The sequence below is a fragment of the Sinohyriopsis cumingii genome, chromosome 4, assembly GCF_028554795.1.
Source record: "Sinohyriopsis cumingii isolate HCF-2022 chromosome 4, ASM2855479v2, whole genome shotgun sequence".
Classification (NCBI taxonomy): Eukaryota; Metazoa; Mollusca; class Bivalvia; order Unionida; family Unionidae; genus Sinohyriopsis; species Sinohyriopsis cumingii.
In genome coordinates this window covers 5,220,818-5,236,120 of record NC_142964.1, presented here as the reverse complement: position 1 = coordinate 5,236,120, position 15,303 = coordinate 5,220,818, and the positions used below count along the sequence as shown (strand labels likewise).

Sequence of the window (15,303 nt, the reverse complement as noted above, 5' to 3'; positions counted from 1 at the left end):
ATGGTCATCATTGTCATTCTTATGTTACATGTTTAGTCTCGAATAAACAGTAACACAAGAAAGAGTGAAAACAACAAGCATTGAAAAATTTAACAAATAATTTCTTTCCCTGGAAAAAAACTGTAAAAATGAAAAAAAAAAAATAAGTACAGTTTTAAGAATCAAATCCAAAAATAATCCAAGAATAATCCCTGAATCAAATTTTATGGAAAAATCCAAGATGGAAGGCGATGATGTATACTGTATCCTTAAAATAATAATAATAATGACCTTATTTAAAGAGGGTAACACAATTAGCTAAAAACTAATCTACCTTGAGGCCCTCATAGGCCTTTGTGGTGTTGTAAGGTCTACACTTCTGTGTTATTCACAAACAATAATCTGGTGTTCGAATTAATGAAATGTCTTTGTCCAAGAATTCTGTATTTCCAGGAAAAAAAAGGAATCCATTTGAATCCAAATAGTTCAAATAAACATTAAAATGTAATCCCTAAATGACACAACAAAAGAAACACCTTTACGTCCCAGTAACTCTGATTATATAGTAACTTGAAACGCAAAACAAATTCCTGGATGAGGATCAACTTTCCAGAACCTTCAAGAAGTATTTACGTATAAAAGCACGTAGTCCCAGTATGACCTTGACAACAACCAATCATTTTACTCTAAGAATAAGATAAAAATAAAAAGTTGTTTACTTCTCTCACTGATTTCTGAATTAAGGTCGGGAACTAGGTCAGCTTTAAGTGTTTACAAATAAACAGTCAAGGTCAAACTATTTTCTGGATAAGTATCGAGTTCCTAGTAAACAAAACTACATTATTTTCACATATAATGAAATTTAAAATAAAAAGATTTTAAAACTTAAAAACAATTAAATATAAATTAAATCAAATACAAGTAATATCATCACACATACCTGCCATATGCTCCTCCGGAGAATCAATGTCATTTTGACCCTCAGGAATCTTGGTGATAATCTCGTTGAATTCCTCTTGTGTCAAAAAAGGTGCAAGTTTGTTTTCCTTCCTCCTCTTTTTCTCCTCCACTATCAAATTTTCAGTAATATAATAGCTTTTGGGAATGTTCCGACCCAAAAATGACATACATTTCAGACTTGGGTTTGGCAGAGAACTGGCAATATCATAGATCGCCTCTTTCAATTCAGCTATTCCTAAATAAAAGAAAAAAAGAAATAATTTAGAACTTAAAACTCTTCTGCAACATAAATTAACATTCCTCTACTATTTCTAATATCCTAACCTTTCTGAATTGTTCTGATGCTGTGAATTCCAACTGTATAAGTAAAGTGCCATACACAAATCTGTTACCCAAGACACAGAGCAAGGAGTATAATTTAGCTATTATCAAACCTGATTTAGTTATTATTGGTAACAATTTATATAAAGATTTTTGCTGAGCTCATCTTGACAGAAGCTCCACAGGCATCACTTTCATGTACATGTACATGTCCATATAATTACCCAGCTTTCCGTACCACAGATAAAACTAAATGTTAAAGGTTTTAACTTTCTTTTATCTCAATACCACTGAACACCACCATCTTTATATTTGGAACAGAGCTAGTGGGCCGGCTCAACATGCAGACCATGACCAGCTTCTTGTTTTCAAATTAAAGTCAAATTCAATTTGTTTTATTAACGGGAGTTTTCAGAAGACAGAGTTGACTGCTAGTCAATATATTCGAACATACAATAAAAAAAACATCTGCTTGCTATGAGTGAAAAACAGATATATTTTGTCTTGTGAGTGAAAAACTAAAGTACAATGTATTTTCACCTACTGGATGAAATATATCGATTATTCATTTATTTCATCTAATTAACCCATCGTGGAAAGAGCATTACTCATGGGCTAAAAGTGACAGTGCCACTGACATCATGGAAAGAGCATTATCCATGGGCTAAACATGACAGTGCCACTGACATCATGGAAAGAACATTATCCACGGGCTAAACATGGCAATAGCACCGACATCATGGAAAGAGGATTATCCATGGGTTAAACATGACAGTGCCACTGACATTATGTTGTATTATCATGAATACCTTGCAAACAAAACATATGCTGTCTATGCTGGCCATGGTTCAGGAGGTATAATCTTGAAAACAGTTTATATTGGCAAAATAAATCAATGAAGCACCAAGTATGTGAAGACAAACAGAAGATAGCACAAACATAGTCTATACTCGCTTTTAAGATGTGTCCAACTGCAAACTGCACAAACCCTGATCTGATATTCCATAATGTGCCGAAGATCTGGGTCTATGCATTTTGTTTGGAGTAATCAGTAGAACAAAGAACATAGATCCATATCTGCAGGCACATAAGCTATGGCAAATCAGGATCTTTGTTGTTTACAGTTAGACTTGACTTATAAGTGAGTATGTATGGTACCCAGGGGAGTGGGATAAAATCTACTTAACTTTACTATGTGCTCATGCTATGACCTGGGGAGTGGGATAAAATCTACTTAATTATCATATGTGCTCATGCTATGACCTAGGGAGTGGGATTAAATCTACTCAATTATATTATGTGTTCATGCTATGACCTGGGGAGTGGGATAAAATCTACTTAATTGTACTATGAACTCATGCTATGACCTGGGGAGTGGGATAAAATCTACTTAATTGTACTATGAGCTCATGATATGACCTGGGGAGTGGGATAAAATCTACTTAATTGTACTATGAACTCATGCTATGACCTGGGGAGTGGGATAAAATCTACTTAATTGTACTATGTGCTCATGCTATGACCTGGGGAGTGGGACAAAATCTACTTAATTATACTATGTGCTCATGCTATGACCTGGGGAGTGGGATAAAATCTACTTAATTATACTATGTGCTCATGCTATGACCTGGGGAGTGGGATAAAATCTACTTAATTATACTATGTGCTCATGCTATGACCTGGGGAGAGGGATAAAATCTACTTAATTATACTATCTGCTCATGCTATGACCTGGGGAGTGGGATAAAATCTACTTAATTGTACTATGAGCTCATGCTATGACTTTGGAAGTGGGATAAAATCTACTTAATTATACTATGTGCTCATACCATGACCTGGGGAGTGGGATAAAATCTACTTAATTATACTCTATGCTCATGCTATGACCTGTGGAGTGGGATAGAATCTATTTAATTATCATATGTGCTCATGCTATGACCTGGGGAGTGGGATTGAATTTACTCAATTATATTATGTGTTCATGCTATGACCTGGGGAGTGGGATAAAATCTACTTAATTGTACTATGAGCTCATGATATGACCTGGGGAGTGGGATAAAATCTACTTAATTGTACTATGAGCTCATGCTATGACTTTGGGAGTGGGATAAAATCTACTTAATTGTACTATGTGCTCATGCTATGACCTGGGGAGTGGGATAAAATCTACTTAATTGTACTATGTGCTCATGCTATGACCTGGGGAGTGGGATAAAATCTACTTAATTGTACAATGTGCTCATGCTATGACCTGGGGAGTGGGATAAAATCTACTTAATTATACTATGTGCTCATGCTATGACTTTGGGAGTGGGATAAAATCTACTTAATTGTACTATGTGCTCATGCTATGACCTGGGGAGTGGGACAAAATCTACTTAATTGTACTATGTGCTCATGCTGTGACTTTGGGAGTGTGATAAAATTTTCTTAATTGTACTATGTGCTCATGCTATGACCTGGGGAGTGGAATAAAATCTACCTAATTGTACTATGAGCTCATGCTATAACCTGGGGAGTGGGATAAAATCTACTTAATTATACTATGTGCTCATGCTATGACTTTGGGAGTGTGATAAAATCTACTTAATTGTACTATGTGCTCATACTATGACTTTGGGAGTGGGATAAAATCTACTTAATTATACTATGTGCTCATGCTATGACTTTGGCAGTGTGATAAAGTCTACTTAATTGTACAATGTGCTCACACTATGACCTGGGGAGTGGGATAAAATCTACTTATTTGTACTATGAGCTCATGCTATGAATTTGGGAGTGGGATAAAATCTACTTAATTGTACCATGTGCTCACGGTATGACCTGGGGAGTGGGATAAAATCTACTTAATTGTAATATGTGCTCATGCTATGACCTGGGGAGTGGAATAAAATCTACTTAATTATCATATGTGCTCATGCTATGACCTAGGGAGTGGGATAAAATCTACTTAATTGTACTATGAGCTCATGCTATGAATTTGGGAGTGGGATAAAATCTACTTAATTGTACTATGTGCTCATGCTATGACCTGGGGAGTGGGATAAAATCTACTTAATTGTACTATGTGCTCATGCTATGACCTGGGGAGTGGGATAAAATATACTTAATTGTACAATGTGCTCATGCTATGACCTGGGGAGTGGGATAAAATCTACTTAATTGTACTATGTGCTCATGCTGTGACTTTGGGAGTGTGATAAAGTCTACTTAATTGTACTATGTGCTCACGGTATGACCTGGGGAGTGGGATAAAATCTACTTAATTGTACTATGTGCTCATGCTATGACCTGGGGAGTGGAATAAAATCTACTTAATTATCATATGTGCTCATGCTATGACCTGGGAAGTGGGATAAAATCTACTTAATTGTACTATGAGCTCATGCTATGAATTTGGGAGTGGGATAAAATCTACTTAATTGTACTATGTGCTCATGCTATGACCTGGGGAGTGGGATAAAATCTACTTAATTAAACTATGTGCTCATGCTATGACCTGGGGAGTGGGATAAAATCTACTTAATTGTACTATGAACTCATGCTATGACCTGGGAAGTGAGATAAAATCTACTTAATTGTACTATGTGCTCTTGCTATGGCCTGAGGAGTGGGATAAAATCTACTTAATTATGCTATGTGCTCATGCTATGACCTGGGGAGTGGGATAAAATATACTTAATTGTACTACGTGCTCATGCTATGACCTGGGGAGTGGGATAAAATCTACTTAATTATACTATGTGCTCATGCTATGACTTTGGGAGTGGGATAAAATCTACTTAATTGTACTATGTGCTCATGCTATGACCTGGGGAGTGGGAAAAAATATACTTAATTGTACTATGTGCTCATGCTATGACTTTGGGAGTGTGATAACATCTACTTAATTGTACTATGTGCTCATGCTATGACCTGGGGAGTGGAATAAAATCTAAGTAATTATCATATGTGCTCATGCTATGACCTGGGGAGTGGGATTAAATCTACTTAATTAAACTATGAGCTCATGCTATGACTTTGGGAGTGGGATAAAATCTACTTAATTGTACTATGTGCTCATGCTATGACCTTGGGAGTGTGATAAAGTCTACTTAATTGTACTATGTGCTCACGCTATGACCTGGGGAGTGGGATAAAATCTACTTAATTGTACTATGTGCTCATGCTATGACCTGGGGAGTGGGATAAAATATACTTAATTATACTATGTGCTCATGCTATGACCTGGGGAGTGGGATAAAATCTACTTAATTGTACTATGTGCTCATGCTATGACCTGGGGAGTGGGATAAAATCTACTTAATTGTACTATGTGCTCTTGCTATGACCTGAGGAGTGGGATAAAATCTACTTAATTATACTATGTGCTCATGCTATGACCTGGGGAGTGGGATAAAATCTACTTAATTGTACTATGTGCTCATGCTATGACCTGGGGAGTGGGATAAAATCTACTTAATTGTACTATGTGCTGTAGCTATGACCTGAGGAGTGGGATAAAATCTACTTAATTATACTATGTGCTCATGCTATGACCTGGGGAATGGGCTAAAATCTACTTAATTGTACTATGTGCTCTTGCTATGACCTGGGGAGTGGGATAAAATCTACTTAATTGTACTATGTGCTCTTGCTATGACCTGAGGAGTGGGATAAAATCCACTTAATTATACTATGTGCTCATGCTATGACCTGGGGAGTGGGATAAAATCTACTTAATTATACTATGAGTTCATGCTATGACCTGGGGAGTGGGATAAAATCTACCTAATTGTACTATGTGCACATGCTTGATTATGTAATTCAAAATATATCAATCCTGATATAATAAAATGTATTAAAATGTATTACCATTAAAATACAGTGGTCAATCACTCACAAGCACCTCACCATACCATGGCTCCTCATATAACAAGAATATCATCATGTCACTAACAAGCACCTCTCTATACCATGTAATTTTTATACTGAAACTATCAGGCAGCATCACTTTACAATATTATACATTTAACAGTGTAATAGTGAGGTACCATTGCATTGATATTTCAGATGCAAAGCAGATAAAAAAACACACAGCTAAAAAAGTTATCAATAAATAAAAAATTACCTTCTCCTGTGCTGCAGGAGACACCATGAATAGTCAGTTCCTCAGTAGGGTTCATGTCTAGGGACAGATCTGGAGGTTTTAAAGAAATTAGCTTCTCTTTAATGAGTTGAATGTTCCTTGCCTGATCTTGTGGCTTCAGTCTATCCAGGAAAGTTCCAACCAGAATTATCCTTGAACTAGGTGTTGTAGCCTGGAAATTCAAACCCAATATACATTGTTATGAGTTTATGCTCTTAATTAAGTAACAGAAAAGAGTGAAAGACAACAAGCTTTGTAAAATTTAAGAAGTAATTTATTTCCCTAGAACACGAAGTGAAAATGAGAAGAAAGGATTTATAGTGCTGCTAATTAAATCCCAAAATAATCCAAGAAATACAGGCACAAGTCCTACTAATTTAAAGTCCTGAATAAAATTCAGTAAAAGTCCAGAATAAATCAAACAACTAAAGGCGATCACGTATCTGTGATAGCTTATAGAGTGTTGATGTGTCAAAAGTCTTTTGCTAAATCCATGGTTCCCAAGCTTTTCTAAATATAAAGTTCCTGGTCTTTTATAGGTTTTTTCCAGGATGAAATTAATTTTTTCAAGATTAACATATGACCATTACTGAATGGAATTAAAGAACTTTTTTGATTGTGAAACATGCATTTTCCAAATCTGAAGATGTTTCTCTTTCAAGACTCTCCAAAACATACATGTCAGAAAAGATGATCATGTACAAAACCAAAATAATGAGTCACATGAAACAAATTTGACTATATTCCCATAAACTGGCATTTAAAGCCATTTCAATATACAGAATACAAATTCTAACTTTGCTTTGCTGACCTGCATTATGTTGCTACATGGAAACAACATAATGAGCATAAATTATTTTGTTTCCTTTCAAACCTTTAATTACAAAGAATTCTAGAGCAATATGTGTGCAAGTTATACAAAGTAAACATTTCCTATGATAATATGAAAAAAAACCCCAATAAATGCAAAGTTTTAGAGTCTTATCTTGTTATGAAAAGAGTTTAACCCTGAAATTATGTGTGCCAATATAATCTCAAACAAGATTTTTCAACCTAAACTCCTTAAGATGATTTGGTTAAAAATTCCATCATTTAAAGACATTTACAAAAGAGATGATGTAAATTTTGACAAAAGACCTTCAAAATTATATATTGTTGTATAAACAAGGACTGAATTTTCTGTAAAATCAACTTGTCTTCTTACAGTTAAATAAACCAGTCCCCAAACTTGTATTGATACACAGGCTCTTATTGTTTCTTAATATATAATAAAAGGGACAACAATTTCCCATTTCTCCTGCATTCCATTTAAAATCTGAAACCAATGCTTCAAGCTACATGTCACTGTGTAATAGTTTCGCACCAAAGTTCAGCTCAGAGATTCAAAATTTTTCTAATCCGGGTTTCCACAGAATATTCCAATCCTTTTTTTTCACATTTGGACATGTTGGCTGGAGTGTGGGTTCAGAGCAATTACATATAAAAAAATTGGAATCTGCCGCCACCGTAAGATAGCTTACCAGTGGGCCTAGCAAATTTAAACTAGGTTATATCGACTTATACCTGCATGAAATCGATAGGAAAATTATTTATTTTCTCAAATTTGGCAAGTATTATAATCGTTATGTCTTTAATCAGCTGACATATTAGATGAAACTCTGCATAGATTAAACCTGACCCGGTACTCGCCATTGGCATTAATAGTCACATTACTTCACAAATCTCAAACAATGACATCGAAAGTCCAATAGTCATGTGATATCAACAACAAACTCCTTTTTAATGTTGTTGTGCAAAATTTCAATTATATTAAATGAAAGTCTGATACCTTTTGTAAAAACCAGAAAGAACATACAATTCTCAAAATATTTATTTTGAGAACAACTACAAGAAACTTGGCCAGTCTGATTTATCAAGCAGAGTAGTCTGGTTCCCTGCTTCGTATGCTTCCTACGTGAGAGAGCACGTCACCATGGTAGTCACGTGATACAACAAAACTCCAAAGTTGGTCTTGGAATAAATATAGAGAATTTTGTGCTCTTTCATTTTTGTATTTTTTTGTATTTTTATTACAACCAGACTTTCATTAATATTTTTTTCTACAATATTTGAAAATGACGGTTGTGAGATTCTGTGTGCTTCTGCGACAAGCTATCGAAATTGCTAGTACCAGCTCAAATTTCATCAACGTATTAGTTTCATAGTCTTTCAGCAGATTAATGACATAACGATTTTAAATACTCTCGCGATTTCTAAGAAAATAAATAATTTTCATATCGATTTCATGCAGGTATAACTAGATGTAACATTTAAGTTTGAAAGCTAACCCACTCAGCGGCTATGTTATAACACCATCATGTTGGCCTCTTGTGATGATAGACTGGTTTTCATATATTCCATTTAAAAAAATGGATATCGAGCTGTCTGTGAAACAAAAAGTCTACTAGATGAATCTAATCAACTGAGCATTTGGATTGTCTCAACAAATATATTTATGGCAAGCACCCAATCCATACTGCAACTTCCTAATATTCTGGTTAGAACTCGATAAATCTAACTCATGATCAGTTCAGTTACGACTCAGTTGCATAATTATTTCGGGCGTCATGTTGTGGAGGAAAATTCCCGGTTTTTTCCCAACTTTCGTCATTATTTGCAAATTTCAAGGACTTTTAATGGTTGGGAAAAAGATTATCATTTCTCCAGACTTTTTCTTGATTTCCTGGTAACATGGGAACCCTGTGAATCACTGTAATATAATTCCAGGTTTGAATACACTATAAATTCCAGTGAATGTCTCTATAAAAGAATTTTATCAGAGCACTTTTGTATTTCCAAAAAAATAATAAAATTCATCCCAACTGGACACAACATAATACAGATTGAAAGTGCTAGATGTTAAAGCACCAATGATAAAATCCTCACAGTTACAATATATATAGTTCTTTGCCTGACCTCAGGTCACAAATGGCATTTTCTATCAAAAACAAACATTACCCTAATGGAAAATAACCTTCTAGAATGATCCTGATGTTTACAAAATCAAAAACATAACCTGGATTACACTCAGGAAATTCCAAAACTTAGACCCAAATAAACATTTACTTCTTCAAATAATAATAATACTGATTTTAAACCCATACACATAGAGAATAATTTAGCTATGTATTAGTTGTTTACAATGAATAAAATAGAAGAAGTCAATATGGGTCAAACAGAAATGAACTCAATTTCGGACAAGGTTAAGTCCAACATACAATGTTACATTACAATAGTATGTAATGAAATAAAATAAAAAATAACTAACAAACAAAGCAAATTGAAAAATATGCATAACAATACAAAAACGAGTCCAACTACAAAACAGCACAGACCCAGATCTGCCACCAAATAATACACCAGCAGATCTGGGTTTGTGCAGTTTATAAGGAGTAATCAGTAGAACAAACAACATAGACCCTAATTTTTGAGCACATTATGTTATAGCATATCTGGAGGTCTGTTGCTTGTTGTCTGACTCAACTTATAAGCAAGTGTATATGGTACACACACACACACAGATATATATATATATATATATATATATATATACATACACACACACATACATCAATGGATCATGAGAGAAAACATTGGAAAACTTAAAACATTTTCACTTTTTCATGTAACATAAGATCGATCCCCAAAAAAAATGCCTGTAAACTAATCAAAATGTGTTGGACAGATGGACTGATGAATGGATGGACTGGACAGATGGACTGATGAATGGATGGATTGGACAGATGGACTGATGAATGGATGGAATGGTTGAACAGATGGACTGATGAACGGATGGAATGGTTGGACAGATGGACTGATGAATGGATGGAATGGACAGATGGACTGATGAATGGATGGAATGGGAACTCTATCCCAATCATATTTCATGGTGGATAGACAGATGGACTGATGAATGGATGGAATGGGGACTCTATCCCAACCATATTTCATGGTGGTTGGACAGATGGACTGATGAATGGTTGGAATGGGAACTCTATCCCAACCATATTTCATGGTGGTTGGACAGATGGACTGACAAAAGATCTCTGAACAAGCATCATACTAGTGGAGGGCAGAAGGCAGCAGAGAAGGCACAATTGACATGTCTTTCTGGATATGATTGGTATAAATGTACACTGTTTAAACACACCTTGATATTGTAGATTATTCTCTGTAACTGGTCCATTTCTTTTAGGATTGACCAGATATCCCACACAACAAGATACAGGCTGTTTGGGGTCAGAACACACTGGTGTATGGACGTATAGACCGCATCCCCTGCCAGGTCCCACACAGAGAATGTCACATCTGGTTTCCTATCCTTCTGCTAAAATAAATATACAATGATTTTTGTCCAAAGAATCTTCATGGAACTTATATGCAAATGTAAAAACAAGTTCAATTTATGCAAACATTTTGATGCCAGCAATACTTAACACAGTGTGTGGTCATGTCCTAAACAATGAAAATTAGCCTTGCGGAAATTTCAACAACAGAATTTGACTCCATACAGATGCTCATGTCTACAGTCCAGTCAACATTTGCCTGTAAGTAACTTCTGACCAATCAAATGTTTCAAGTCTTGACTTCAGGACATGTTGGTGAAATAGAGGCCTAGAATGGATATGTAAATTCAAGATTTTATTCTAATTTAGAAACGAAGACTTAAATTTAAATATTATCATTTTTTTGAAAATAAAATTAACTGTTAGACAGTATCTTACACTATATAATCACAAACACAGTGTTTCAGTTCTTGAAAGTAGCTTTGATTAATATATATATATATATATGATATTCTGAAATTTTAATGCCTCTTGCCTGATATTGTTTCCTCCAAGTTAATTGGTGGGCTTATTTGTTTGAAATTTAATATAAAAAAATTGAGAGAAGATATAAAAAGTTGTGAGAAAGGAGAAAACACTGATGTATCTATTTATTAAATGTACCAGAAAATGTGTCATTTTTAGTTCCAGATCTGCTGCTGGTTTAGTTTAGTGTTATCCTTCTGTGATTGACTGCTTTCCTCTCAAACTAATTATCTGCATAAATAATTATTTCACAAAAATATACAAAATATAATTTCACCCAAAAATAGTATTGTAATCCACTCTTCTGTTTTAAAAAGTAATTATAAATTGACAAAAAAGCCAAATTACTAACTTTGAGTGACTTATCCTTAGAATCCTTAATGCTGATACACACTAAACTGACTAAGTACTGATAAACACTAAACTAACAGTCCTAAGTACCAATAAAACACTATGCTGACTAACAGTCCTAAGCACTGATAAACACTAAACGGTCTAACAGTCCTAAGTACTGATAAAAACTAAACTGACAGTCCCAAGTACTGATAAACACTAAACTGACTAACAGTCCTAAGCACTGATAAACACTAAGCGGTCTAACAGTCCTAAGTACTGATAAACACTAAACTGACTAACAGTCCTAAGCACTGATAAACACTAAACGGTCTAACAGTCCTAAGTACTGATAAAAACTAAATAGTCTAACAGTCCTAAGCACTGACAAACACTAAACTGACTAACAGTCCTAAGTACTGATAAAAACTAAACTGACTAACAGTCCTAAGTACTGATAAACACTAAACGGTCTAACAGTCCTAAGTACTGACAAACACTAAACGGTCTAACAGTCCTAAGTACTGATAAAAACTAAACAGTCTAACAGTCCTAAGTACTGATAAACACTAAACTGACTAACAGTCCTAAGTACTGATAAACACTAAACGGTCTAACAGTCCTAAGTACTGATAAACACTAAACGGTCTAACAGTCCTAAGTACTGACAAACACTAAACTGACTAACAGTCCATGGTATTAATAAACACTAATAAGTGACTGACAGCCCTAATTGCTGATAAACCCTAAATTTACTAACAGTCATAAGTAATGATAAACATTTTAAGGGACTTGCAGTACTAAGTGCAGATACACACTAAATTGACTAAGTCCTAAGTGCTGATAAACACAAAAAGTGACTCACAGTACTGAGCAAAATACAACCCAAAATGAATTTTACCTAAAAATTCAAGTATATCTTTACTCATACGACAACAAAATAATCTAGCTAAAATATGGGTACACATAACAATGAAATGACTAAAGTTCATTTACATCAATCTCCCCATCACTAAATCAAGGCACTGTATCACTTCCGACTTGACTGCATTAGCTTTAAATCTCGGGAGATTTACACGTTTGGTTGAAGTGCTGGAAAACATCAGAACTGGTCTGACAAGAACAGTAGATGGAATAACAAATACATGTAGTTGTTACTTCAGTGTCTTCAAAATAAAAAGCTACTACAGTGTATTTGGTGTGCTAAACCAACTTCATAAGCAAAATAAAAAGCTACTACAGTGTATTTGGTGTGCTATACCATCTTCATAAGCAAAATAAAAAGCTACTACAGTTTATTTGGTGTGCTATACCATCTTCATAAGCAAAATAAAAAGCTACTACAGTGTATTTGGTGTGCTATACCATCTTCATAAGCAAAATAAAAAGCTACTACAGTGTATTTGGTGTGCTATACCATCTTCATAAGCAAAATAAAAAGCTACTACAGTGTATTTGGTGTGCTATACCATCTTCATAAGCAAAATAAAAAGCTACTACAGTTTATTTGGTGTGCTATACCATCTTCATAAGCAAAATAAAAAGCTACTACAGTGTATTTGGTGTGCTATACCATCTTCATAAGCAAAATAAACAGCTACTGCAGTGTATTTGGTGTGCTATACAATCTTCATAAGCAAAATAAAAAGCTACTGCATTGTATTTGGTGTGCTATACCATCTTCACAAAAAGCTACAACAATGCATTTGGTGTGCTACATCTTCACAAAAAGCTACTACAGTGTATTTGGTGTGCTACATCATCTTCACAAAAAGCTATAACAGTTTATATGGTGTGCTATACCATCTTCATAAAAAACAAAATAAAAAGCTAATACAGTGTATTTCATATGCATCATGTTATTCATACAACATTGCTTATAGCAAATTTAGAGTCAAAATCTTTGCTTGATTTGGTCATGTTTATCAAGATGGCAGTATCCTATTTGAAGAAAGTTTTTGCCTGTAATTGTATTCCTAGCAATGTTTTAAAAAATTTGATGCATCACACCAAAAATGATTTTTACTTGGCTGCTTTTCTCACCCAAACAGTTCTGATTTCCTCAAAACTTCAACCTACCGTGTAAATGGATCTGATTGGTTGATACAAAGAAACTACCAAAAAGGCATTCTTCTGCATGCTCATTACATACACTTGAATGTGAGTGTGTATGTTTAAAATAATATAGCATTGTTTTGTGGATGATGTTTCAAGGTCGTCTGTGACATGATGGGGTGATATCACAACATGTCTAAAGGTCATCTGTGACATGATGAGATGGTATTACAACATGTCTAAATACAATGAGGTCATTAAAATGCCTAGCATCAAAAACACACCTTGTAAAAACATGACACAACCATGACTTTCATATGAAAAAAATAATGTTTTAGGAGTTATTAAGTAAATCTGGAATAATCATCAAACATACAATTTCAACTGCTTTGATTATCCCTTTTGCTACCATATATATATTCTCTTATAAGCTGAGTCCAAATACAAACTGTACAGACCCAGATCTGCCATTGCATAATATGCCAGCATATCTAGGTCTATGCAGTTTGTTAGGAGTAATCAGTAAAATAAACAACACAGACTCTGATCTGCAGAGCATTATGCTAAGGCAGATCAGATCTTAGTTGTTTGCAGTTTGACTCAACCTATAAGCAAGTAGATATGTTAGTAGAGTTACTCATGCATGCATGGTCAAGTACAGAGGGTTAGTCATGTTAGAACTTGTAATACAACAAGGATACATTATATTCTGGCCATGCACACTGTGAAGTGTCGAATTTTTAATTGCAGCGAACTTTAAAGTTGGACACATTCAGCATTAAAATTTCATCGCATTTAAGCCAGAAAAGTCTTTGTGAAGGATCAGTTTGACCTTTCTTTGTTCATCTCCCCCCCCCGATGTCAGTGTAAACTTCAAAGGGGCAGCATTCCATCTCAGTGAAATTGACCGGGGTATCTTAACACAGTCCTTAGAAAGTAAACATTTGAGCTACCAACCCTAAACGTTTGGTAGGAACATATGTCCACTTATCATTTTTTCAAAGGGAAATTGTCACGCACTGTCATTCACAGATTCTGAGCTGTCTAAACCTGATAAAAGGAATTATATCTTTGGGAAAAATGAGGGACCGCTGCCTATGATTGGGCAGAATAAATTAGGGCATACACTTTAGAGCAATCAGACTTTAAAGAGATGACCTTAGTTGAAATTCTTTAGTCTAAAATTTTCCTAGAAGAGGAAACTTTGTCTCGACTCTGTGGAAAGCATAAAGAGATTAGTGCTTTCCTCGTGAAACAAGAAAGGGACCAGTGGTTATCTTGTAAAAAGAAAGACATGTTTAGTGCTAGGATGCACAAGTTCTGAAAGAGAACAGCAATAAGAAACAGCTTTCTAAGAGAAAGACAAGACAGTCTGAGGACAGAAGCCCAGGGAAAAAAAGGAAGGATGAGGTCAAAATAAAAGGACCATGAAGTCCCTGAAGGAGCAAAGTATAGAGCTTAGGAAGGATGAACTAGGAGACGTTGATAAACAGTCAAAGGGAAGGAAGGTGATGCAATCAATCATGGACACTCTTTTCACCTCTCATTATGATGATGAAATAATTCCAAACTGGGCACACCTGTTAAATTCTACTGATATAATCTAACTTGAATTGGAATTGCCATTATTAATTTGTTCTAATTAAATTTGTTATTTTCTTGTCAAAGGGGGCTCAT

At 34.8% G+C, this 15,303-nt stretch overlaps 1 protein-coding gene across 2 annotated transcripts in view; it reads right to left on the bottom strand.

The window, feature by feature from the left end:
* The window catches only part of LOC149800564 (leucine-rich repeat serine/threonine-protein kinase 1-like), a 231,780-nt gene that overhangs the window by 74,624 nt on the left and 141,853 nt on the right, over positions 1-15,303 (bottom strand). For both annotated transcript variants that reach the window (XM_089954509.1, XM_089954510.1), the window contains 3 exons: positions 10,578-10,754; positions 6,371-6,560; positions 920-1,174 (listed from right to left, as the gene is read on the bottom strand). In XM_089954509.1, the coding sequence (XP_089810635.1) occupies positions 920-1,174; positions 6,371-6,560; positions 10,578-10,754 (622 nt within the window). The remainder of the gene's footprint in view (positions 1-919; positions 1,175-6,370; positions 6,561-10,577; positions 10,755-15,303) is intronic.